At 56.8% G+C, this 25637-nt stretch overlaps 8 protein-coding genes across 8 annotated transcripts; 3 read left to right on the top strand and 5 right to left on the bottom strand.

Annotated features, from left to right (window-relative positions):
• Positions 1–79: 79 nt before the first annotated feature.
• Positions 80–1628, bottom strand: Ido1 (Indoleamine 2,3-dioxygenase 1; the record flags this gene model as incomplete). The annotated part of the gene is made up of 2 exons (XM_037328416.1): positions 80–1109; positions 1183–1628. The coding sequence occupies 2 exons, from the start codon at positions 1626–1628 to the stop codon at positions 80–82; spliced, it is 1476 nt and encodes a 491-aa protein (XP_037173274.1).
• Positions 1629–2913: 1285 nt separating this feature from the next.
• On the bottom strand, positions 2914–3933 carry CGCA056_v013171 (uncharacterized protein; the record flags this gene model as incomplete). The annotated part of the gene is made up of 1 exon (XM_037328415.1): positions 2914–3933. The coding sequence occupies one exon, from the start codon at positions 3931–3933 to the stop codon at positions 2914–2916; it is 1020 nt and encodes a 339-aa protein (XP_037173275.1).
• Positions 3934–7740: 3807 nt separating this feature from the next.
• Positions 7741–8619, top strand: ies4 (INO80 complex subunit 4; the record flags this gene model as incomplete). Its single annotated transcript, XM_037328414.1, has 2 exons — positions 7741–8162; positions 8217–8619. 2 exons carry the CDS (start codon positions 7741–7743, stop codon positions 8617–8619), a joined length of 825 nt encoding a protein of 274 aa, XP_037173276.1.
• Positions 8620–10540: 1921 nt separating this feature from the next.
• ranbp10 (Ran-binding protein 10) lies at positions 10541–13139 on the top strand (the record flags this gene model as incomplete). Its single annotated transcript, XM_037328413.1, has 7 exons — positions 10541–11373; positions 11428–11651; positions 11721–11851; positions 12081–12173; positions 12225–12378; positions 12427–12939; positions 12991–13139. The coding sequence occupies 7 exons, from the start codon at positions 10541–10543 to the stop codon at positions 13137–13139; spliced, it is 2097 nt and encodes a 698-aa protein (XP_037172746.1).
• A 461-nt stretch (positions 13140–13600) lies between these two features.
• On the bottom strand, positions 13601–14548 carry mtx1 (Metaxin-1; the record flags this gene model as incomplete). The annotated part of the gene is made up of 2 exons (XM_037328412.1): positions 13601–14269; positions 14339–14548. The coding sequence occupies 2 exons, from the start codon at positions 14546–14548 to the stop codon at positions 13601–13603; spliced, it is 879 nt and encodes a 292-aa protein (XP_037172745.1).
• A 5794-nt stretch (positions 14549–20342) lies between these two features.
• CGCA056_v013167 (uncharacterized protein) lies at positions 20343–20567 on the top strand (the record flags this gene model as incomplete). Its single annotated transcript, XM_037328411.1, has 1 exon — positions 20343–20567. The coding sequence occupies one exon, from the start codon at positions 20343–20345 to the stop codon at positions 20565–20567; it is 225 nt and encodes a 74-aa protein (XP_037172750.1).
• A 1009-nt stretch (positions 20568–21576) lies between these two features.
• On the bottom strand, positions 21577–22435 carry rhlG-2 (Rhamnolipids biosynthesis 3-oxoacyl-[acyl-carrier-protein] reductase; the record flags this gene model as incomplete). The annotated part of the gene is made up of 2 exons (XM_037328410.1): positions 21577–22338; positions 22406–22435. 2 exons carry the CDS (start codon positions 22433–22435, stop codon positions 21577–21579), a joined length of 792 nt encoding a protein of 263 aa, XP_037172749.1.
• Positions 22436–23132: 697 nt separating this feature from the next.
• Positions 23133–24063, bottom strand: pun1 (SUR7 family protein pun1; the record flags this gene model as incomplete). Its single annotated transcript, XM_037328409.1, has 2 exons — positions 23133–23742; positions 23798–24063. 2 exons carry the CDS (start codon positions 24061–24063, stop codon positions 23133–23135), a joined length of 876 nt encoding a protein of 291 aa, XP_037172748.1.
• Positions 24064–25637: the final 1574 nt, after the last annotated feature.

Genomic DNA, 25637 nt, shown 5'->3' with positions numbered 1-25637 from the left:
AGCCGATAGAAACCAGAAAAATAACCAACCTCGTCATCAGCAACACTTTCTTTTTTTGTTGTACGGACTTACCCCTCCTTCAAGCAGTGTGAGGGTTGACGCCCCTCTCCGCACAGTACTTGGACACCTCCTTTCTCAGCGTCTCCTTCTGCCTCGACACGAGATCCATGACGTCCCGCATCTCCTCGCCGAGGTCCCACTCGCCCTCGCGCCCGCCGAGCTCCGTGTAGAGGTTCTCCATCTCGGACAGCACGGCCTCGAGCTGGTTGGGCAGCCAGGTGACGATGGGGCTGCCGCCGGTGGCCGTCGGGTGGCTGGTGCGCTTGAGGATGTACTCGCGCGCGAAGCACCAGTGGCGCCAGCGGAAGTCGCGCACCTGGTGGAGGATCAGCAGCCACAGGCGGCGGGTCTGCTTGAGGGCCTCGACCTCGTCGTCGCTCGCGAGTGCGGTGGCGGGCGTCTTGCCGGCGAGCGCGGCGTCCTTGAGGCCGAGCTCGAGCGAGCGGTCCTTGACGTGCAGCAGGAACTGGCGGTGGTTGCTGGGGCGGTAGGAGCGGAAGTCCTTGAGGATCTCGGTGAGCGGGGTGTCGGGCATGGGGACCTGGAGGAGGTTGTCCATGAGGGGCACGATGGAGTCGTTGGCGCCGGACTCGCCGCGGAAGGACATGGGCTCGTCGTTGTTGACGCCCTCGTAGACGACGCCGTTGGGGAACATGCTCTGGCTGGTGATGCCGAAGATGAAGGTGCGGAAGGAGGTGTAGCTCTGCGGGCGCGACTTGTCCCACATGGTCTCCATGGTGTGGTTGATCTTGCGCAGGGAGGCGAGGACCTCGGAGAGCCCCTGGTTGAGGGAGGCGCGGTCGACGGAGCCGGCGCGGGACGTGCAGCGGAGCGCGGCCATGGTGCCCTTGACGAGGGGGCCGGTGTTCTTGACCATGTCGATGTGGACGAGGACGAAGCCTGCCTCGGAGGACTTGGGGTCCAGGCCGTGCTCGAAGGCGCGGATGAGGCGGATGTTGTCGTAGTCCATACCCTTAGCAGGGTCGGCGAGACGGTAGTTGTAGAGGGCATACGAGCCGGCGTACTCCATCCAAGGCTTAAAGCCGGTACTGGATGGATGTTAGGACATTTGAAAGCATAGGAAGTAGTAATGGAGAAGGGAGAGCGTAGAGAGAAACTTACATCTCGGCACAACGAGCGATGGGTAGAGAAATGTTCTTGGGGAGAACCTGACGGCCTAGACCGTACCCCTCGCCTCTGACGAAACGCTCATGGCAGGGCTCGAGCAGATAAGCAGAGGCAAGGAAAGAGTAATCGCGGTAGAGAGCGTTCATCAGGGGCAGGTTCTCCTTGTACTTGTCAATGTGCTCTGTGAGGTTGGGAAATTCCTTCTCGACGACGTCACCCAGCTTGGATGAAGCCAAGTAACCCGGAGTGCCGTCGAGCTTCTTCACAGGCATGTTGGCCAAGATGTCTTCAAGAGGTTGGAACTCAGCCGGCAGTACGGCGACGGGATCCGCACGGGGCAAGAAGCCGCGGGTGGTGGAGACCATGAAGGCGGGGAGGGAGTTGTCCTCCGGCCGGGTGTCGTCCAGGACGGGGAACGGGGTGGAGTCAAGAGAACCCATTGTGCGATGAACTACCGGGGTAAGACGTGGGGTGGAAGACTATGTGTAAGTGAAAGTAGGGGTGTGTTGGGTGCGGGTGGGTTGTGTGGGTTATGAGATGACGATGGTGTGTAATTGGTATTGAGTGCGTGCGTATTGGTGTAATGTATGAGAACGTCCGTGTAAGTCGACTTATACGGCTTGGGAGAGCGGGTATAAGTGATATGGGTATGTAAAGAAACCCGAAAAAATTGGCAAAAAAATATCAGGGAAATCCTGTTGAAGTGAGGAGAGCCTTTTGTGTGTAGGCGTTGTGAGGAGTGAGAGTTCCAAGTTCAGATGGTTGGGACTTTCCGCCACTCGGCGCCGTGATATAGTAAATGGCCGGAACAGAACCGGCCTCACGAGGAACAATTCCGGCCTCTACGTGAGGGGTTGCTCGCTCCGGCCAGACATGACACGAAGCCCCCGTCCGCCGCCCGTCCATTTTCTGTTTGTCATATCAACCTAATCTCTGGTCACACGGGTCACTTGGGCGTAAACGACACATTGTTCCCACACTCGTGCTGCCGGCCACGCCCTTGTTTACGACCTTTTGAGTCCATCTTGACCATGATAAGCGGCTCTCTGGCCCTTTTTACCCCAGATAAACCCTATACGGACCCTTGGTTGCGCATATTCAAGCTGATACTTTGGAGATAAGAGAATATAATTGAAAGACAATTGGGTGGTCGTTCCGTCCCGCTCTGTAGAGTTGTCGTTGCCCGTCGAAATGCTGACTTTGGTTTCTGCGATGATTGGGGGCGGCCGAGTTCCATTCTGAGTTTGGAGAAGGCCCATTTTTTCACCGATGATTGCCGCGGAACGGACGTGTGGCACACGGACCCGAGCATTGTGGCTGAGACACTAACAGGTTTCACCCAGATCACCAATAGAAAGCTGTTAACCAAAGATAAGAAGACAAAGTCGTTGTATTAATGAGTGCTCTGCTTGAATAAAGAATGCTCATCTGTTGAAGATGTGTCCGTCGTGATAACCTATTTCCCCCGGCACCTCGTCCATCTAATCTATAACAATGTTGTCGTGTGTCGTATGCTGTGTGCTTCTTTCTAGTCGTTGCGTGTCGTATCAAATGAATGTCATAATCATTGCGGTCGTTGCCGATTCATCCGTTCTCGTCCATCATAACCCGTCATTAACCTCCGGCTGATGTAATGTTGAATTTCCTGCGCCATTAAAATTAGGGTTTGAAAGTCGCTTCCCGATGGACAGGTGCATTTTACCTTAGTCTCAGCGTCGCCCTTTGCTAGTTCAAGTTCTCAAAAAGACCCCCTTCCTCACGGATGAGAAGGAGATTGGAGCGTTCGGGGCCCCTTCGCGACTCACGGCGTGTCAAGGCCCTCCACGACTCGGCTGCACTTTGGACATCTTCCACGGCGCCGTCGTGTTCAGCGGCTCTGGGCTCGACCGCCTCGACGACTTCGGCATCCTCCTCAGGACCATTAAGGTCCGAGTCCTCCGGGTCGTCATGGTGGGAATGCACGTCACGTGCTTTGGCAGGGGCTCTTGCCGGACTGCCATCTTCATAGACGTAAGCGGTAAACGTCTGAGTGAGGGTCGTCTTGCATCGCGTACCGGTCGTAGTAGCTGTTCCATATGCGGTAGTCATGGGGTTTCCGGCACCACCTGCGCCTGCACCTGAGTTTGTTAGAAAGGGGGCGGGGACGATAGGACCTACACCAGGGTTGTTAGTAGCTCCAGGGTTCGACGGGTTAGACGCCACCGGGTTGGAAGCTGCCGGCGGGTTGGGTGCCACGGGGTTGGAGGCCGAGAACAGATTGGAAACCGGCGGGTTGGCCGACTTTACCGGGGAGGCACCAGGGCCGGGGGTAGCGACGGGCGCCGGGTTGCCTCCCGTGATGGCCGGGGCCGGGGTCTGTACGGCGCCGCCACTCGGCGAGCTGCCGCCGGACGCGATGATGGCGGAGATCTGCGTTTCGATCGACTGAATGAGCTTGAGGAGATCCTGGAGGGCTTGCTGGGAGATCTGGAGGTTCTGTCTCTTTTCGATGTCGGCGGTCGCAATGGTCGAGATGCTGGTGGTGTCCCCGTGGGGCTTGAGATGGCCGCCCTTGTAGTTGCTCAAGAACTCGCCCAGCTGGTTGTCGAGGTCCTCCAGTTGGTCGGTCAGCGCGCGGGTCGAGAGCTGGGCCTCTTGAATCGAGTCGATCTCGCCGGATCGGCCGCGCATGATGGCACTGGACGCGCCCTGGAAGGTGACGTGCAGAATGACGCCCGCTTGAAGAATCTTGGTGATGAAATGCATCTTGGAATGTTGCGCGTTCAACAATGAGTAGTGGGTAGTTGATCCATTCAACACGGCTGTCGAGACTTCTCGAGCCCCTGATATAGGTTTGTGGCATTGCTGCCGTTGTAAACATGGCAACGCATTCCAGTCGGCGGCAGCTTGCCGCTGATGCGATGACATTCCTGCTGGTGTATGGTTCCTGGGTCAATGGCCGATCAACAGCGGCTGAGAGGAGAAAAGACGGTGGAAGTTGTCTCTCCGAGGCCAGGAAATAACGATCATTGTAGATGGACTGCATCTAGAGCCTGTGGTTGGCGACGGCGTAAGACCTCTGGCATTTTCAATTCTCGCGATGGCCGCTCGGTGCTTGCGCATACAATAGACGGCTGGTATTGTGGGTCGGGAGATGGTGCAAGAGCGTGGCACAGGAAGAAATCATGGCGATGAAGCCGTTCACGGAAGTAACTCTGGATTGTGGAGCGTTGCAGGCGTCGGGGTGGTTTCGGGGATGCACGGCGAAGTTTGGCTTTGGGGGATGACGACAGAGCAAGCTCCCTTCTGGTACGGACGGTGGTGATGATCGGCCGTAGGCGACGGTGATGCATGACGCAGTCAGAAGAGAGACATCCCTGAGGTGGATTTGGGGTACGGATCAAACGCAAGTCTAACGGGCACTCGTAGTGGACGGTGATAGTGTTCGCACGGATGCGATGAAACGGGACTGAATGGCTGATGGCTCGCGAGTGAGTGTTTGTCGCCAGCCTGCTCATGCTGACCGCCGAAAAGAAGGTGGTTTCTTCCCCACTCACAAGACAAGTGCAAAAAAAAAAAAAGACGAAGCCTGCGTCGCCTACTCGTCTGTCTGCGTTCTCTCTGGGTGACAGGAGCGAGGCGTTGGTCTCGACTGAATGTGGTTGTCGATTCTTACTGGTGATCTTGGACTGTGTAAGGGGCGTATTGCAATGATGGTGGGCGAATTCTCGGGATGCGTGCGGTAATGCGGTGAGACGAACGGAGCTGTTCCCTTTTCTTCTTTTCGTGGGATTCACCCAGCGGCTTGGGCGGGTTCCCGGATGTCGCTCTGGCCTCATCTCGCGCCACTTGGCTTTCCATTTTCTGTTGGTGTCCGGTTGGGATGTTTGACCCTCGGGAGTTCGATTGGCTCTCGTCAAGTGGGATTGGAGTTGGGGGTGAAAGCATTTTTTTGTATCCATCTGACAGGGAAGTGTGACCACGGCAAATGGGGGAGGTTTGGCAGCCCAGCCCCTTTCCACGGCGTTTAGGGCTCCCATTCCCAACAATGGGTGCCGGCTGGCCGCGAGGTCATCGTCGATACCGGTGCTCTTGATATGTCTGTGAAGGCAGGCGAAAGTCTTTGAACATGCCGACTGACAGCACTCTGGCGCCTTCGAGTTTCGCGAGACAAGAGGTTGCAAATTGCAAGGAGTGGTGATGCAAATGACGGGTGCAGGGAAGGCAGATTGCGATGGTTCTTTGGCCACTCCGACGCCCCCATCAGCGAGCCCACGATGTTCCAACCCGGGCTTGGTTGATGTCCGCTCGAAGTTGGTCATTCACTTCAATGTATGTGTCCGACCCGGCTTCTCCCTGCTCGTAGATGATCTTGCTGAATCGGCGCCCACCCCGTTGTCAGGACTCAGGACCGGTTGGTTGGGTAGGTTGGGAAGGTTGATGCAGGTTGCTGTCCATCTCCCAGCGGTTCCTCGGCCGTCCATGCCTTCCTTGGTCATGCAATGGGAGTAGTTGCGACCTGGAGGGTGAATGATGGTAGACGCAGGCTTTAAACGCCCAAAGTTCACCTCCCCAGGTTGTGTGTTCAAGGGGATTCCAGGCTGAAATGGAAGCCTGTAGTGGGCATCACCAATTCAAGGTTCCAGGCTGCTCCAAACAAAGTGCTGGAGTGCGCCAGCCAAGGGTCCTGAGCCGCTGGATCGTGGTGATGTGTTAGCTTGAGACCTGAGTGTTATCCCCTTGATCCTCGCCGACCGAGTATCCGAACCCATTGATCCCGCTGCAACTTTCTGCGGGTGCGTCCGAAAAAATCGACCAAAGCTGCAGCTTTTTTCCCAGTGGTTGTTTGTCATCGCCAGCCCCGTTTCTGGCCGACATTGAGTACGAGTACACGTCTTGTGAGATTGAGTGCATCTCGCTCATGGTGCATCGCGGTGAGTAAGGCGGTCGAGGCATTAGTGCGTGGCCCGTATTTTTATTTTTCTGGCCGTCCTCCATGGTTGCAGGCGTGCCGGGTCTTTGTCGTCACGGCGTGTCATGAGCCTGAGGGAAATAAGTCGCTGTACATAAAGTCTGAAAGGGCCATGGATCATCGTCCGGTGTCCCGCGAGGTTGTTGTGGAGAGTGCGAAATGTAGCGTGCTATCGCCATTTTTCGAGTCAAGCCATGCCTGAAGGGGTAAGAGACAGCTGGGCCTTGTCGCGAGGTGTCGAAGTGTTTCGCCCTCGCCCTGACAATGGATGTAGGGCAGACTGGATGAAATGCTGCTGGTGCTGCTGCTACGGGCGGGAAGCAGAGGGCATCTCGCGAATTAAGGTATTGCCTGAGGCATGGCATGGAGCATGGAGCATCGGTCAAGATGAATGAGAGACAAGCGACTGGCTCGGGGCAAGAAGGGCGGGAGAGCAAGAGATGACGCTTCGGACGACTGAAGAGAAGGGGGATGGATCAAGAGGAGAAAAAGGCAAGCTTCCGTGGCTTCCTGGGCCGCTACTCGCTGAGTTCAGTGAAGCAAGCAAACAAGCCAGCCCCAAGACCTGATGCATCCTTGGTGGATGAGATGGATGCTCTCGTTGCTATGAAAAGGTACGAGTGAGAGTATTGAGGCCGGCGGCGGAAGCGGAGGGTGCCGCGGTACGTATCCTTTGATTAACTGGCACCTCTCACGCTCACCCTTCACCCTTCACCTCGGTGCAAAGTACCTCCTGGGCGGGAAGGTACTTGGCCGTCGATGGTGCGCGCTGCGCGAAGCCCTGCGTGATGCAGCTCCCTCTGCGCGTAAATAGCAAGATTGGCCTTGTACCCCTGTACTTCTGGAAGGGGGAAAACCCCACCCGTGCATCCCTTTCCGGACCTACCACGGGCCCCCCCCAGGTCCCAGGCTCTCGCTTACCCACAACTGCGGCGCTGGCTGCTGCTGCGCGCGAGAGGAAGCGAAAGCTGGAGGTCAATTCTTGACGGAGAGTGAGAGAGCGAGAGCCCAGCACCACGCACCACTCACCCAGCACCCAACCCAGCATGAGAACCGTTTATTGTCACGCCGCCTGGTCTGGCGCTCTCTCGAAAATGAGACGCCAAACTTACCAGATGGATTCCCCCATAAAATAAAAATTCTCTCCTGTCCCCCATCAGATTTCCCACCCATCCTCCCATTCCATCTATCGCATCGTCGTCGCTGCAAACCATCACCACCTCGACGCCGCCCGACCCGAACCCTGACCTGCGAGTCGCCGACGCCAGAATAATCTGCCTGCCTGCCTGCCTGCGAAATCCGCACCTCACCGGAAACGCAACGCAACGCACCGCACCGCACCGCACCCAACGCCCAAAAAACCTTGCCAATCCCATCCCCCTACCCACAAGCCAGATCACAACCTAACCGTGGCCATTGGATGACCGGCTCGACCGCCACCCTGTTGATCAAAGCAGCTGTATCCCCGACAAAGCCAACCCTTCTACTTCTACAGCTCCCCGTCGCCTCCCCTTCGAACTTTCCTTCGTCACCACCATTTTTACACGTCTAATCATCACGCCTGACTATCCCATCCATCACTCAACACCACATTTATCGAAATGTCATCCACAATAGGTGTCCGACGCAAGTCGACGGGAGGCAAGGGCGGCCTCATCATTACCCTTACGGTCAGCGCCGAGAGGTTGAAGGAAATCCTTGAGCCCACACCCGCCAAGGAGGAGTCCCCCGTCAAGATGGACGTCGACGAGACCAGCGAGTCAAAGGAGAACCAAGAATCACAGGACTCTCCTGCTACCTCCGCGACCCTGGCTGCTCCCGCTGCCACGAACGGCGAGAATGCCTCCGACTCAAACCCTGCGACCCCTGCTGCAGGTGGAACACCAGCTCCCACGTCCATGGGACCTCCTCTTGAAGGCAAGAAGAAGGGCACCAAACGCGGTGCCGGTGCTGCCAACGGTCTTGGACCGGACGGCTTGCCCAAGGTTCGTGGCAAGCCTGGACCTAAGAAGAAAGCCAGACTGTACGTGACATCTCTACCATGCATTTGCACCCACGCATACTAACATATTCACAGGGAGGACGGTACGATCGATCCGAATGCCCGGTCTGGAGCCGCAGGACATAAGCTCGGCCCCAAGGCGAACCAGGGAGCTATCAACGCTGGCCTACGTGCTCTTGACCGGTCGGGCAAGCCGTGTCGCAAATGGGCAAAGGGTGGCTTCGTCCTCAAGAGCTTCACTGGCATCGTCTGGGAGGTTCCCCGTTGGACCGCGCCTCCTAAGCTGTTGCTCGAGTCCACTGCCGAGGGATCGGCTGCTGCCTCAGCAGATAGCAGCACCAAGGAAAACAAGGAGAACGAGCAAGTAAAGAGCGACGCCAACAGCGCTGTCAACAGCGGCGTCGAAGCCGAAGTACGGAGCGCGCCCGGCAGTGTTCCCGCCAGCTCCCCCGCACCGATGGCTATATCTGCCGCGTGATCGACCGCCGATGGTGCTACACTTTTCTTCCATTTCATCACTTAGGCAGAGACACGCTGAGAGTATCCCGTGCATGTACACTGCATGTACACAGAGGCTTGGAGTTTGATGGGCAAGGGAAAAAAGGTACGGTGACGGACAGCATCTGTCAGGCACGTTTGCCAGGAGTTTTCAGAATTGGATTAGGCCTTGTGTGCGGCATTAGTCCGCTGGCGTTCATGGGATTCGGAATATCGGTTCAGCGCGGTAGCTACCACGGGGAAGGCGTTCTTATGGACAGACACAAAGTGTACACTATGAAGTTTGCGCGTTCACGAAGAGTCGCCCGGCGGGCGACAGAATTGACGGACTTTTCAAGACTGAAGTCCCATTGACATTGATGTTGTGTGCGTGAATTGCGTTGGCATGGCCGAAAAGAGCCGGGTGTTAGTGCCGAAAGCCTCGGCGACAGAAGCGTCCCACTCCAGAGGAGATTGAATCATGAGGGTGGTGCGTACGCGGCAGGCGAGGTGTTTGGCGATTGGAAGGGTTGTACGATAAGCCGTCCGTCTGAGTCTGGAATATGCATCCAGCTCAGCTCTGACCCGTCATACAGGACAATCTCGTCGCAAGATTATTTGCATCGAGTGCATCCAAAAAGAACGACAAACTGATTGAAAGCGGCGGGTGATGGGTCTTTGGGGCACCGTGGTGGTCAGTGTTGTGGTTCATCAGCGCCAAAAGGGCTGTGGAAACCCACTGTCAAAAAAGCATTGGTACCCTCCTGTCGTTATTCCCCCATCGAGCGCGTTTGCCTCGTTGCGATGGAGAGAGGCTGGAACGTTGAACGTTGGTGACGGGTCGGATCATTACCTAAGCACCCAGGGGGGCTGGGCTGCCAGAGCCCCGGACCAAGGTGGGCACCATGATTACCTAAGTTACAGTGCCAGATCCCGATGTCACACTATATGATGACAGCACTTCCCCTTCTATTTGATGTTTGTCCAGACGTCTCACCCATCATGCGATCTTTGTTCTCGAGGACGAGTCTTGCCAAAACAACCCTAAACATGGACACCGTCATGCTGGACACGTGTATGCCGGCCCAATCTCTTCACCAGGAGGGAGTCCAAGGGGCTTTGCATCCCATCTGGCCATGCGTATGTACAGTGCGATGAGCTGCCGATGCCGATAGCACGGCCTCAACCTCTTGCACTAGGAATCCCTGGACAGCACTGGCTGCAGTAGGGGGACTGCTGTGACTGGTCCCGTTTGGCGCCTCAACTGGTCGACTAGGCTCGAACAATGACCTGCTCTTGTGATTATTTAGCGGACGCTCAGGACGGGCCAAACCCAGCAGCGAATCAGTCGTCCGGGCGCTGGGAGGATGCAACTCACCACCCGTCCCTACCAAGCACTCAAGGTACCTTGCCTTGCCTTCTACCTCACCACACCTCACCTCTTGCCTGCCAGGTGCGGAGATTCCCACTCAACCACTTCACTGTCATCGCCGCGATAAACGAGCTGCACTACTCTGCCACCTCTGCACTGACGAGTGCACCCTCTGCCGTGCACTTCCAGATTTTTTTGGTAGAGCCAAATATACTTTGATTCTGTCGAGGCTGCTTCCGTGGCCACCCTCAAACACACCAACATCGTAATAGTGCGAACCGATCTGTATCCGTCCCAGCACGCCATTCCGAACCCGATTGCTGGTTCGACGCTCCGACGAGCTCCCGTTTTACCAGACCTGCCCGACTGCCTGGCTCATCTCATACCGCCCATTCGAACAGACCCATCCCCCATAGGCTCGACACACCTGCCTAGTCATTCCGTGAAGCTCGGGTTGCGGCTTCTCGGGGCTTTGCGAAGCTCCTAGAACGTGACAGGTGCGCCGAGCTCGCCGCCGCCGCCTTCCCCCACGATCCCCGACCCCTCCACCATGACGAACCCCTTCCATGGTTCTTCGCATTATACAGATTCCAACACCCCTATCAGCAGCTCTGATCTCCTCCCACGACGCTTCTCCTACGCCTCGGTCGCTTCTGGAGCACCCCCCACCCTTAACCCACCTTACCTCTCCCATCCAGGACGGACCTCGGTCATCTCTCAGATTCTAAACTCCTCCGACGACATCACCTTCGAAGCCCCCGCGAGCAGCCACGATCCGAACAGGGGCGGCGATATGGATGGGGACAGGAACGGCGCCAGCCTCAGCGGGGCGTCCGGGCGGTATTCGCGGGGTCAACAAGCTCCCTCCTTCTCGAGGGTCTTTGATATGTTCATGTCGGCCCCGGCAGGTGATTCATCAGGTGTCGCAAATGGAAATGGGGGTGGGTTTTTTGTCCCCTCATACCTTGCTGGTTCAACGTACGTCCAGAGGCTGGAGGATGCGCACTGGGCGAAGTTGCAAGCGCAGAAAGAGTCTCAGGCGGCCCAGGTGCAGGGTGCTGGAAACCTGACCACGAGCACCAGCAGCGTCAGTCTTCACGGCAAGCCGGCTTCACATCGCGGCGTGAACTATGACGTGATCGAGAAGCCCCCCGCGTTTGAGGAGGACGAGTCGTTTACCCCGCTGCCAACGAGGTGGAACCGAGACGACAAGTATGGAGCTTTGGACATTCTGTCAGACGGGTTGGAGGTCAGGTATATCGGGCCGAGAGGACAAACAGAACGCGACCACGAGGCCTACAGTATACGGGCCGACTATCATATGCCACCACAATGCGGTATCTACTACTTCGAGGTTCAAATTCTGTCAGGAAAGCGAGACGAGTAGGTGACGCAAACGATGGTGAACATTTACAGGTAACTGACGACCGCCTACAGTATGACAATCGGTATCGGGTTCTCGGCGAAGACGGTAGCCTTGTCGCGGCCTCCGGGTTGGGAACCAGACTCTTGGGGCTACCACAGCGACGACGGTCACTGCTACGCCGGGCAGAACGGCGGCAAAGCCTACGGTCCGCCATTCACCGCGTCGGACGTGATCGGATGCGGTATCAACTTCCGCACGGGCTGCGCGTTTTTCACAAAGAACGGACATATCCTCGGTACGGGCTTCTTGTCCCTTGGCAAACTCCAGTCCCCGAAGTTGAATTCGACTGACATGGTGTTACTAGGCACGGCGTTCCGCGAAATCGGAAAAGGAAATCACCTTTATCCCACAGTTGGGCTTAAGAAATCAGGAGAGCATGTGCGAGTCAACTTTGGCCGAAGCCCCTTTGTTTTTGACATTGTGGGAATGATGACTGTAAGTTTCTTCGATCTTGTTGTGTCACGTAACTGGACTTCCGGAGTCAAGCGTAGCGTTTTGCTGCATGTCTTGCATGTCTCGCATGCCTGCAGTGTCTGGTATGCGCTTGTCGTTGAGCCCCTTCGTTGGAGAGCTTACTTTAATATATGTTTGTCGGTTTGCAAAGGATGCACGAGTTGTACTTACACACCGTTTGTAATGTCATTTGCTAACCTTTCGTCTTCAGGCGGAAAAAGCCCGCGTCCAAAATGAAATCGCTGAGACGAGCACGTTGAGTCTCGCGCCGTCAATGAACGAGACGGAGCTGATCCAAGCCCTGGTAGGTTCCTGTATGGCCAGCTCCACGGGATGACGTCTTACACAGAGACAGGTACTTCAATTCTTGCAGCATGACGGTTATGTCGAAACGGCGAGAGCATTTGCAGAGGAGATCAACGCCGAGAAAAAGGCGCTGAGTCTCGACCCGAATGCTCCCATCGAGGGGATTAATGTCAAAGATGATGAGCATGCTAACAAGCGACAACGTAAGTTGATTGGGATGGTCTTATTCGTGTCAGACTAACAAAACGCAGGCATCCGAAGAGCTGTGCTGGAGGGCGACATCGACAGGGCACTTAAGTACACCAACGCTTCGTATCCCCAGGTTCTCAAAGACAACGAGCAGGTCTACTTCAAATTACGTTGTCGCAAGTTCATCGAAATGGTCCGATCCGGCGCGGAGCTGAGGGCGGCTGCGGAGGGTAAGAAAAGCAATGGGCACTCCGGCGGCGTTGACCTTAGTGCTTCAGCAATGGACCTCGATGCCAACGGCGCCGAGAATGGTGCGTGGGACCAGATGGACACCGAAGATTCTGAGGGCGGCGCGCCTCTCGGCATCGACGAACTGGAGCTGGCCACCTTGCAGTACGGCCAGACTCTCCAGGCGGAATTCAAGAATGACCCGCGGCGAGAGGTGTCGAAACACTTGCAAGACATCTACTCGTTGCTCGCATATAGCAACCCCTTATTGGAGAAGGATGTTGCCCATCTCCTTGACAGGAAAGGACGCATAGCAGTAGCAGAGGAACTCAACTCTGCAATTCTTTGTGAGCATCCATGATCCCGCCGCCTCGTACTCTAACTAACGCGTTACGTAGTGTCATTGGGCAAGTCATCTCGGGCTGCTCTCGAAAAGGTCTATGCTCAAACGAGCGTTCTGCTGGACGACTTGCGAGAAAATGGCGGACCAGGCGCCTTCGTATCGTTACAGGACGTCATCGAAGATATCCCAAAGTCTCCCTACTAGGGGAGACAACTCTGTGACCAGCAAACAGCGGGCTTCTAGGCTTACCGGGACATCATAGATGGTATTCCATTATTCTTGTGCACTTTTTAGAATGCCGTGTCTTCTGCCACTCCACTACTTTTCTTAGACTCATATTATTGGCGTCAGGCTTCGTCTTGGTGGGGGGTGGTGACTTTTACAGTCGGCTCTTGAGGATTCTTGCATTGGCTGATGCGACGGATGGGTAGTTTACATAGGTCTTCAATTGGGGCGTATGTCGCCGCCGCACAAACGGACATGCTACTACTGTTCATACGTCTTGCCCATTCTGCCAGCGCTGGAGTGACCCGCATGATGACGCCTGCTCCTGAGCGAGATTCTATCATGCCATGACATGCTGGTATCGTTTCAGTCATGTAATCTACATACCCTTTTGGGGGCTCTAGATATAATACAAGCTTTCCTTTCTGATCTTCCTCTCCTTACGCTTCTTCAGGGAAGCACATCTTCAGCAACCTCTTCCGATGCTTCACGAGAGCAGGGAACTCCTTCACCAGCTCCACCAGCCTACAGTCGACCCAACCGAACTGCTCGTCCAGCAACAAATGGGTATACGCAAAGACGGAGGCGTCGAACAGCGTCGGCTCCTCAGCGCCAAAGAACCACCCCGTGCCGCCGCTGCCGCTCTCGTCCAGCAGTGTGGCCAGCGCCTTGAACGCGTCGCGCGCGTCGGCGTATATCCGCGACGGATCGACCACGGCGGTCCGCGTCGTCCTTAGGACGAGGGCCTCGGCGGCCGAGGTGGTCTGGTGCCGCAATGTGAGGCGGACGATGCTGTTGGCGGAGGCCGGGTCGATGTAGAGGCGGGAGAGGAGGGGCGCGTTGGCTGGGGAGAGGTACAGGGCGTGGAGCCAGGCGGTGCGGATGCGGGTGTCGAGGAGGGCTTCGTAGGCTTGGAGGCGGCTTGCTGGAGGCGGGGGCGGTTGTTTTGAGGAGGGGTTCTGGGAGAGGGCCCAGGTCTCGAGTCTGGAGCCGGCGGTGATGGGGCGCGAGGGTATCGAGGGTTGGAGGTAGGGGAGGGCGCCGGAGGGGGAGGCGTGGTTTGTGGAGGGGAATGTGCGGAAGTGTACGCCTGCTATCTTGAGGAAGGTCTGGATGGAGGAAGGCACGGGTTAGCTGGAGTGACCTCGGAGGGGATGGAGGCGATGATTCGGACGGACCTGCCACTTTAGACACGAGGGGTTGAAGCTCGGTCGGCCCCTCGGGGCATCGTCGTCCGTGGTGAAGACATAGAGGATCGGGATGTCGCCGCGGGGAGGGGAGCGGATGGGGAGGTCATTCGGGGGCAGTGTGACGAGCGGGAAGCGGCGGAAGAGGGCGGCGATTGGGGCGGGGACGTCGAACAAGCTCCTCGGAGGGTGTTCCGGCATGGCTGCGGTGTCGCGCCGGGGAGGTCGGCGGAGGGGTGGCGGCGAGGAGGGGTTGTGTGCGAGGCCGAGATGGAGGGGTGAGGGCGCGCGCGCACCGCGATGAGGGAAGCGGAGTTCTGGTCCGGACGACGGAGCTGCCCCAGGATGGAGATGAGATTGTCAGGATACGCTGTAAGGTACGTAGCGTCGAAGGAGGGGTCCTCGGGTTTCGTATCGATTCTTGTGCTGGCCGCGTCTCGCGTGCTATCCTTTTTTTTTTTTTTTGATCCTCTTGCCCCCGGCGTGGTGTTGTCTCCTTGTTGGTCCGTGGGAGAGAGGAGCGAGGGGGAGGCAGCTCGTTGGTTGGTCGGAGCTACGTTGCCAACCTGGGATCCTTAGTGCGTACCTTACTGCGAAGGCTACGGATTCACTTGCATTTGCTGCTGGCAGGGCCGGGGCGTCGGTCGGTCGGTGGAGTCTCGGAACGGAAACGACCATGCAGCAGCAGCGAGAGAATTGCAGATTATCGCGTTGCGCTTCTTTCCTTCACCGCCCATCTGCCGCCCGGAGTAATTTATCGCGTCCCCATGCGAGATAAGAGGATATCTGAGTTTCCTTCTTTCTCGGCGCATTTGAGGGGTCGGGTGGTGCGAGACGGGAGCCGCTTGATAGCCTGGACTGCTAGAGTGGCACGAGTTTGCTTGACTGGCGCTGGTGCAATGCAAAGGACAGAGATTTTTTTATGAAGCGATCTGGGCTGGTATCATGCACCCCCAGTTGGCAAGGGATTCCCGTTCGTGGAGTGGTCTGGTTAAGCTGTCGTGCTGCTTGGAAGGCTTGCTTGCACCTGCAGACGACTGCATGTCTTGCTACCTTAGCAGCGGGTTTGCGGCGTTGTAAATGGACCCTGGATTTGCTTCTCGCCCTGGGCTACCGTTATATTTCTATCACTCTGGCAATATCGTACACCTCTCGTGTCTAGCTTCCATGACGCTTCTCCTGCAATGATCGGATACGGACGCAGAGATTGTGCGACAGCGCTGCTGGTCCCATCGACCGCCTCGGCAGGTAGCCAGATGGGTCGGTATCCGTCCAGGACTCCAGGTATCCGTGCAGGCGACGGCGGAAATATCGAGCAGAAAGACGACAACAGGATGGAGCCGGCCGAGGTGAATCAAGCGCTCGCCATCCGCCCGAAGAACCCAACCCCGGCTCGGTGAAGTCCCCGTTGGTTTGGACCCTGGAGGCTGGCGACTGGAGTCCTGGAGCAGCCCCCCGTCGGTGAGGTGGCTCCGGATTAATCGCGGCCAATTGAGAAATTCCAGGCGGACTGTGGACTGGCGGGTCGAGTTCAATTTCGATGTTCCTGGGAGCAAGGTGCCCCTCGGTGATCTCGGGCAAATTCCTCGCTCAATTGCAAAGCCGTACGGATAGTTGGCCTCCCTCGTTCGATTCCTGCCAACTCTCTTTTTGAGTTGCTGGATCAAAACATACCCGCAGGGACACCGCCTGGCCACTTGGGCAGTGCCGCATCACACACACGTACTCGAGTGCCGCTTGAGAAGGCCAAGCTTTTGGGTTGACGGGACGGCTGACAGCGTGATGACAGACAGTCATGAACAGCTGCAGACGGGGAACGACATCAGTCTGCCGCGACTCGTGCACAAGATGCAAGTGCATGCGCCCAGGCAGGAAGGGCAAGACACCACCCACACACACACTTGCCATGCTTTTCTAGCCACGGCAAGCTTGGGCATATCTTTCGACGCCCGACCTTCCCCCCGTGTGCGTACCTGGTCGACCAGGCGAGGGCGAGCTAGTGAATCTCTGAGGCCATCAACAGAGACCGCAGTTGCATTATTACCAATACCAACGCTTGCGGTCTATACTACCAAGAAGTAGCGGACCAGCGCTGCATGTCTCCGAGGATTGGTCTGGGAAGAACCTTCCAAACGAGCGGTGGTGATGCATCCCATCCGAGACGCATCTGGATGACTTCCAAACGAAGTTACGCATTTCGGTTCGGCTGGATACTGGAGCAACAGCTTCCGGATGCTGCGCTGCACATGCGAATCGCAGCACTGCTATTACGGCTGATTGAAAGCAAGCCAAGGCACCAAGGCAGAATAAAGAAAGAACGAAAAAAAAAATCACTCTGAATGTTCCCGTTTGTTTCGCCCGTCTCACGAGATTGCGCGATTCTGGCCCCCAGATCAGAAGAGAGTGGTCCTATCTGATCATCATTCTGTGTTACCCGCCCCGGGACATTCTCATCCCGAAGGTATTCCGAGCCTGGAGCGAAACAGCAACCGGAAGTCCTGCGCGCGCTTGGCCCAAGAGCACGACTGGAGAAAAAAACTCCAGTCTCCATGGGACTCGGGCGGGTCCAAGCCCATGGAGAGGCGGCGATAAGTGTGGGTGGGCATTGTGGGATGGGAAGATTGGGGACTGGGAAATCTCTATCCCGACATTTTCCGCATCTTTTTGCCCAAGCACCAGGCACGTCCACGCCCACCACCCACGGGATTATGCCGATGTCATTGATGAGTCGGAAAACAAGCGACGAGCGCGCAAAGTCGACGACGGCCGCCACGCCCCCAGCGCCAGTGAATACCTGTGTGGGGAAACAAGGCAAGGTCGAAAACGGGAATTCCGTCAATGTCGTGTGGTCGTTCTTCACATGTTCCCCACCAACCGACCGGCCACCCCTGGACTTGGGACCACCTTGGATCTCCCGCCATCTGCCACTCACAGCTCTGAAGGCGCGTCCAGCCCATCGTCCGTCTGGTTCTGAGTAAGGGCAAGCGGTGCCTGGTGCACACCAAAGAGGCAAGGAATGGCGACAACAGTACACGATGGCCTCAGCGAGAGACAGAGAAAGACAAAATCACAAGCAAATGGGGGTTGGGGAAAGCGAGTAAGAACAAGAGTCAACGGGGGCGCATCCCCCTTGATTTTGAGTTTCTCGCAGCTCCCCCGGTTTTGTTACTCCATCCAGCAGCTTCGATTCGAGGCTTGTGATCATGCCTCCTCTCCTCGAGCTGTTTTCCCAGAATCCAGGCCATCCACGCCACTTCCCCCGCAATCCCGTTCGAGATAGAGTTCAGCCCGCACCAACCCACGCAACAGCCGCACAGTCATCACTCTACACGTTGCTGGTCTCGCCGTATCCGACGACAGACAGACAATCTTGGGACGGGAATCCACGCCGTGCCTCCCGGGGGCTAGAGCCTGCGCGGTGACGAAAGCCAGCAACCTACCAGACAAGAGGGCAGAGAGGTCTCACTTTCGCATCGGATCGAAATCGAAAAGCCTCGTTTCGCTTTGCAGCCATCTCATCCATCGCCTGCCTCGGTTGGTATCGCGCACCGCATCTCTTCGTCTGTTCGGGCAAAGGATACTGCGTGCTGTCCCAGGCTACGGACAATATCGGACACGAGAGACACACAAAGAGGAAGAACTGCCCGCGCAGATACAGGTATTGACATGGGATACCGACCAGCATCCAGCAAACATGGACGTGGGATGGCGGCAGCAGCAGCAGCATCTGCAGGTGGGGCAGAGCATGTCATCGCCTGGCTGTTCCCTCCCTCGCCCTAGGCTGGAATCGAACGAGGCAGGCTTCGGTGCATTGGTTCTTGTTCCCAGGATCGCGTCGCCAGGGACGGTTGATGCGATCCAGTCAAGTTCAATGCGGAGAATTGGCTGAGGGACGCGAGAGAGAAGCGCTCACGTACCGGTACTTGGAGGCGACGCCCCCCATGTCCACCACGACATGCCGCCTCGCCTTACCCCACACAGCGAAACGCTCGCCGGCCAGAAGGCCGGCCCCCATGTGCTGCCCGTGAATTGCGCACTCACTTGCTCCCGAGTCGGTCGCTCGAGCCGCTGATCCGCAAAGACCCTGAAGGGCTGCCCTGAGTCGAGACGCGGTGCAAACCGCCTCCCCCCGCCTCGCATGGGGGAATAATGTACCGGTACTTGACACATGGGGTCCCTGATTACTGCTTTTGGCGACGTTTACCGCAAGGCCTGACGCTGTCAGTCGTCCTCGTTGTACCTCAGCAACCCCCCCGCGCCATGGAAAGCAAGCAAGCATGGCAGCTGAGGGCCTCGACTGATGCAATATGCATATCGATAATCGTCGTCGTCCCGAGGCAACAAGAAAAAAGCACCAGAAGATCTACGGGTGGGACGACAACGAAGACTTCGGCGTCATACGTACCAAGCTCGGGTCGGGTCCTTCTCCAAGTCCACAAACCAATCTTCGGACCTATTATCGCGGCTCCAGAGGTCCATGGCTCCAGAAGCCCGGGCAGGAGTCGGCCGGGTCGGGTCTAGGGCATTGAGCGTCATGGATTAGACGGTGGGAAATAACGTGAAGGCGTATCGGCCGCGTCCCTCTTTTTTTTCTCGGTTTTTTGCAAAAAAGAACTGGGGAAAGATGAGATGGATTCTGCTACCGCGGCTACTCTCCGTGCAAAAGGTACACACGCGGGCAGTACATGGTAAATAACCACCTTTTTTGCGCAGCCATCTCGGTCTTGCGTCGGTAGATGGGAACCAGACCTCAGATTCTTTATCCTCGACTCGCCCACCCTCTCCCATCCAGCCCGCCTCTTCTGCCTGATATTATTACTGCCTTTGCCCATCCATCCATCCAACCATCCCTCCCACCCATATTCTCCCACACCGCACTCACTCACACCCACACGCGCAGCTTTTCGTTTAGAACAAAAACAAGTCAACTGGACAGTCTGAACCAACCCCAATCCAGCTGCCCATCACATCATCGCTGCCATCCACACCCTCTCCCGTCCGCACGAGCTGCCGCCGCGCTGCCTTACATCCCACCCAGCCTTCTTTCGGTCCTGGATCCTACGGTTAACAAGCAAGGCAACAACAGAAGACGAGAAAAAGGGCTGCCACACTACCCACCTCCATCCCGCATCCTACGCAAGCCCGTGTCGACTACCGACTCGCCTTATCCAGCCCAGGATCCTGCTCAGGTTACGACGCTGCTCGAACGATATCCCGCACATAAGAGTCTCAACATCCCTCGCTCGCGTGTGCGTGTGGCTCAGTGATCTCCTCCCCACCTCCTGCGTGTCTCACTCTTCTCCCTCTTTCAAACGGAAAGGCGAAGGGGAAAACCCCATCTGGTCATCTTGTCACCATCTTCCCATCGCTGCACTCTCGTTCTCTGCCAGCTGCTTCTCCTTGCCCTTGTCGGTCACCACCCGCACACCCCAATCTATCTTATCCACACGACTGTTGGCTGTCCGCTGCAAGGGTCGTTGGTTATCCGCAATCGCGCCGAAATCCAATATTGCGTCCAATATTGTCCAGGCAAGACAGCAGTACCCGCAATTAGCCTGTCACTGGCACCAGGGTCGTCCCACGATCACCTTAAACCTCGTCCATCCCCACGGTTCACGGCTATCCCGTTACGTCTGTTAAATCCCAGACACACCCATCGACGCCCTTTTTTCTTAAAAAGACGTTCACACGCTCCTCGCCCTTACTTGGACGCCTTGTCTCTCAACTCGCTTCCGCCCTCCGGTTCCTGATCTCCAGCCTCCCATCCCCGCCTGACATCACCCCGTTCAGGTACACTGTGCTCGGGTCTCACATTTACAGTCAAGATCGGCAGCCCCAAAAACGAAGATCTGGGGATATAACACCACCAACCATCGCCTCTCTTTCGACCTGCCCGCCCCTCCGCCTCGGCAGTCCACCTCACAATTTACCCTCGGAACAAGACACCACCACCCACAACCACACAATAAACTCACCTCCCACAACCACCGCAACCATGAACGCACCCAACCAGCCTTCTCGCCAGGACTCCATGTCTTCGCAGTCCTCTTTGTCGACGGACCAGTCGCCCAACCAGATGGCCCCGCCGCCTCAGGCCCCCTCCGCCCAGGCCCCGTCAACCGAGGCCTTCCTCCGCGACTTCACCCTCGTCGCTGAGGCCGCGAAACGTGCCCAGATGGCCGTCATGATGCGCGACTTCGAGGCCTGCGGTCTGTCGTAGACCTGACAAAGAAAAAGCCACCTACGTATCCGTCCGCAAGGCTACGAAGGGCAATGAAGATTATCCGAGCAAACCTTCTTTTCACCACGCTCTCAGCTCGGACCGTCTGCGGACTCGCAAATGATCGGATGGGGCCCGCTGAAACAATGCGGTCTGCGGGAGGAAGCCGAGGCATGCGAGACGCAACGCTGTCACTCTCGCATCGAAATGTGCACACATGAGGGAAGAGTTATCTCGGAGGCCAGGAGATTCCCGTCGCCGTCTTCCCTTATGCGTGTGGGACGCTCACCTCTCCTCTCGACCCTTCTCCCGCTCTCCCCTCCGTTTACCCGGACCTTACTCTCCTCTCGCTACGAAACGTTTAATCGGTCTTAGAAGTCTTCTCTCATGGGACCTTGGGGCATCGGTTTTACTCATTCCCAATCATCTCGGACACCGGGGGAAATGGATAGACGATTCGACTCATTTTTAACGGCAACAAACACTACTTTCATCAACGGCATATCGGCGTTTATTTGCAGGATCAAACCAGGGGCATATTGCATTGCGGGATTGGGAATATCTATCTATTGGGACGTTTCTTTACAACGGCGTCGATGGCGTAAACTTACCGGGACTGGGGCTGTCGCTTTTTGTCATACCCAACCCCGAATGACTGCTTCGCTCTCATGTATGAATACCACATCGGAGGACGCTCGTCCTACCTAGACGTTATCTTTACAGTTTTAAACACGAGCCAGTTTACTGGTCTTCTTCAATGTTCTCGTTTGGCTTGCTCAGAGTGATGATTCATATGTGTGAACGCTTCTGCGATGTCCATGTTATTTTATACTCTCACATACGGCATATGGACACGAAGCTTGATCCGTCAATATCATATTGTTGCTTTGCCGCTTGTATTTCATGCGTCTACATCCCCGCCTCGCCGCCAGTCCGCAGCTCTAATCAAACATCTGATTCTCTCCATCCCTCTCATCCCCCTCTCAAGTGCCACTCTATCAGAGCCCAACTACAACTTGGAAGCAAGCACGATCCCGCCGTCGACGGTAATAGTCGCCCCGGTCACAAACGTGCCCGCCCTCGAGGCCAAAAACAGACACGCGCCCGCCACGTCCTGCGGCGTCCCGATCCTTCGCATCGGGATCTCCTCCTCGATCGTCGCCCTCATCGAGTCCAGCGTCGCCTTCATCATCTTGCTCTCAAACGGCCCGCACGCCAGCGTGTTGCTCGTCACCCCCCTCGGGCCCAGCTCCCGCGCCAGCGCCCGCGACAGGTGGTGCAGCCCGGCCTTGCTCGCGCTGTACGCGAAGCTGCTCATCAGCGGCACGCGCAGCCCGTCGACGCTGCCGATGTTGATGATCCGGCTCGGGTCGCCTTCCTTGGAGCCGGCCTCCAGCAGCGGCGCCGCGAGCTGCGTGAGCGAAAAGACGCGCTGCAGGTTCAGGGTGAGCAGCTTCGTCCACGCGGCGTCCGGGTACGTGTCGAAGGAGTCGCCCCACGCGGCGCCCGAGTTGTTGACCAGCACGTGGAGCTTGCCGCCCGTCGCGGCGGCGAGGGAGGCGACGAGGGCCTTGCAGTCGTCGAGCTTCTGCAGGTCCGCGGGGATGGCGTGCGCCGTGCCGGGCCCCTTGGCGGAGAGGGCGGAGGCGGCCGCGGTGCAGGCGGCCGCGTCGCGGGAGGAGATGTACACCGTCGCGCCGTTGGCGATGAAGCCCTCTGAGATCATCAGGCCGATGCCCTTGGCCCCGCCTGTCACGAGGACAATTTTGTCCTGGAAAGTTGAGTGTCAGTTCGGTCTAGTCTGGCTGGGTGATAAGATGGAATGGTTGGCTACTTACCTTGACATTGAAGAGCGATGCGGCGTCCATTGTGATGCGGGTTTCAAGCGGCAGATTCCTGAGGAGCAATTATTTGTCAAGAGATGTGGAATCCCGTTCGAGGTGCAGAAGACGAGGTTTTGGTTTGCGAGAGATGTAAATGAAGCTGAGGGAGCTCTTCGGATGAGATGAGAGCTTCAGGGTCCTAGCTCAGACGAGCCGAGGCTCAGTCTGAGGGGCCAAGGCCGAGGTGCGATAGGGGGTACGCTGACCCCCACGTAACCACCATGTAAGCTTAAGTATATCCCATCCCGCCGGGCTGCAGTTTATTAAACCACGATGCGACACGGAAGAGCTTATTCAACATCAAACCTCAGACCCCCGCCAGGCCGTCTTGCAGTTGGGATACTAGTAATACGGTATTGGATCCAGGACTGCACTATTCTATGTCCTTCGTCACTCCCTTCTAATACGCGATTCTATCGTCACGGCCGTCCTATCCTATGCTAACGCAACCACCAACGCCTTTGCTTTTGCTCAATCTCAATGCTTGTCTGTACTGCCGAGACTGGAAATGCCGATATCTCGAGTCCTCCATTGCCCTGGCGCGTTCACCAATCCTCGCCGCCGCGGGAAGCTATGCTCGGGGGGCTTTCTAATCCAATTACTCAGGGAACCATTCGAATGGCAACTTGCCATCCTGCCACAAGCTGTATGATCATTCCTCAATCCTCTCCCGGCAACGCGATTACGAAGTGGATGACCTTGGGCTACGCTTTCTCATAAAGGCCGGCAACCTGGACGGCTTCTCTCCGTTGCTCGTGGTAGTCTTCTCCTGCTTCTCTTGCGAGCTCGTCGTGGTGCCCGCGGCCGCAGCAGCCGCCTCTCTCTCCTTTCTGGGTGAGCAGCAGCATCCCATCGCGGCGTGGAGGATGAACGCGAGATCGGTCAACGCCGAGGCGATCCACATGAAGACGAACATGCGCACACCGAGAACAGCCCTTATGTTAAGCTCGGACTGCTGCGTAAGCGCGTACCGAGCACCCACGCTCATGATGGTAGCAATGATGGAGGCCACCGTGACGAAGAGACCGGCGAGACCGGCGAAGATGGCCATGGGAAGACTCCACCAGCGCGTGCGCAGAACGAGGGGCGTCGCGATGAGGAGGGCGGCGACGAGGGAGATGCCGGCGAGAAAGAGGCCGAACATGACCTGCTGGCCGATACGGAGGATGTTGAGGATGGTGGTTACCTCATTGGGGAGGGCAATGGTTGCGCCAGCAAGAAGCTCGTTGGTGAGAATCTCTATAGGGTTGAACCAGAAGAGCCTCTGGGGCGTTGAGCAGAAGGTGACGCCTCTTTATGCGCTGTCAGTGAGTTCATCGGGAGGGACGAGGGGCGCAAGGGACATACTCATCATCGTAACCTTCGCAAAAGTTCCACAAGCCGACCTGGTAGAAATCGTGGAGGCCGAGGCTCCTAGCGATCGAGTTCAACAGCGCGGCATTGTTCCCTGACGACAGCGGGATGATATCCGAGACGTCAAGCTTGAAGAAGTAGATGTCGGTAAGGACGGGTTTGATGGATGTGTTGCCGATGATGACAAGGATGAGGAAAATGATGGAGATGAAATAACAAACAGCGCAAACGATTGCGCTGTTCCTCCGGATCTTGGCCATCAGGTATGGGGTTGATGGGTGTGGTGGACGAGAATGAAGTCGTCGAGCGTCCGAAGCTGGGGGCAAGGGCGTCGACTCTGTGGTGCTTCCCCAGATATCTGCAGATGCCGGCAGTGGACCTCGACCTGTGACCTGAGGTTGTGGTGGGAGGTGCAGGTGACGCGGGCTCCGATGGTCTTTCTCTCCGGAGTCCGGAATGGGTGACGGGAGGAAAGAATCCGTGTCTGGGTCGAGTTGAATCGAGACTGCCAACGGTCAATGCCAAGCAGCAATGTCTCGCCTGCTAAAGAAGAAGACGACGCGTCTGCAGGTATGTCACCGGGCTGAAGAGTGAAAAAGCGCCGTCGAGTCGATGATGGTGATGATGATGGACATCAACTTCCAAGACAGACCGGTCGATCGAAACCAGGAAAAACAGAATAAACTAAACAGTGCCAGGCCAGGCCAGACCAGACCTTTGCCCACCAACGGATCCCTGGCTTTTGGTAAATACGGACGGGCTGGGCAAGGGTCAGGGCGAGCAGGGCAGGGTCGGCGGTCGGGTTGTGAGGTGAGTTGGCAGCAGCCAGGCGTATCGCTGTTGGGGAAGCTTAAAGGAGGGTATCGATTAGGGAGAAATGACGTCGCAGCAACGATTATTCGCTCTTGTTTTTTTTTCCCCCTTCCTCTCTCTAGGAGGTCGACCAGTGTCTTTGGCGGCAGGCTAATGCTAGCGTGCCTTGGCTTGAAGCAGATGCAATGTGCAGTGGGTGGGCCCCTGGTTTCTTTCCGTCCGATGGACAGACCGGAGGAAGACCCAGAGCTTTTCAAGAAAGTCAGTCGACAATTGGAACGAACCGTCCGTCCGGTAGAGACGAGACCAAAAAAAGGAAAAATTCACAGCACGGGCTGGGACGAGTGTTTTGGCAGAGGTGAAGCCATGCAGCAGAGGTGCATTTGCAGGCAAGGTAAGGTAGGTATTCGTATGTCGGTAACTTGCACCTGGTATCCGTAGCGGGAGCCCACTTCGGTCATATGCGTAGGGTCGTTTCTGCGGCAGTTGGCTTGTCTATTACGGAGCTCGATGTGTTGTGATTTAGACACCACGGACACGCTTCTCCAGCCAGACGTGTGTGAGAGGGAGAGGCGGTCTCGTCCTTCTCTGGGTCCTTTGGCCGTACAGAGTAGGAATCGTCTAATACTGCGTATCCGTAAACGAGATCCGGTGCCCCTGGTCTAGCACCGCCTCAAAGAGCCCCGTCGTGTCACTTCTCCCGGCTGGCCGGCCTGATGATTGATGAGGTGGTGACAGCCACCCCTTCACAGCTGAAAAGGAACGCCTGCAAAAATTCCTGGCCATCCGATTTGGACGGCATCGGACACATGCTGCTGCTAAATACCATCCGGGAAGGGAGCGGCAAAACCAGGCATGCACACACCATGGCTGTGTCCGCTCCTTCACCATTGATCAACGATGAATAATGCTCAAAGAGTCGCCTGGGGCCCGCGGTGTCCACGGTCCCCGTCCGGCGCAGCGCTGCCTTGCCCGTGCCGTGTGCATCCCGTGTTTGCGTGTGTGTAGCATGTGTGCTTTT

The sequence above is a fragment of the Colletotrichum aenigma genome (assembly GCF_013390185.1).
Source record: "Colletotrichum aenigma strain Cg56 chromosome Unknown KSG_Cg56_contig09, whole genome shotgun sequence".
Taxonomy (NCBI): Eukaryota; Fungi; Ascomycota; class Sordariomycetes; order Glomerellales; family Glomerellaceae; genus Colletotrichum; species Colletotrichum aenigma.
The sequence above is the reverse complement of the archived record's forward strand: the minus strand, read 5'-3'. Positions and strand labels throughout refer to the sequence as shown.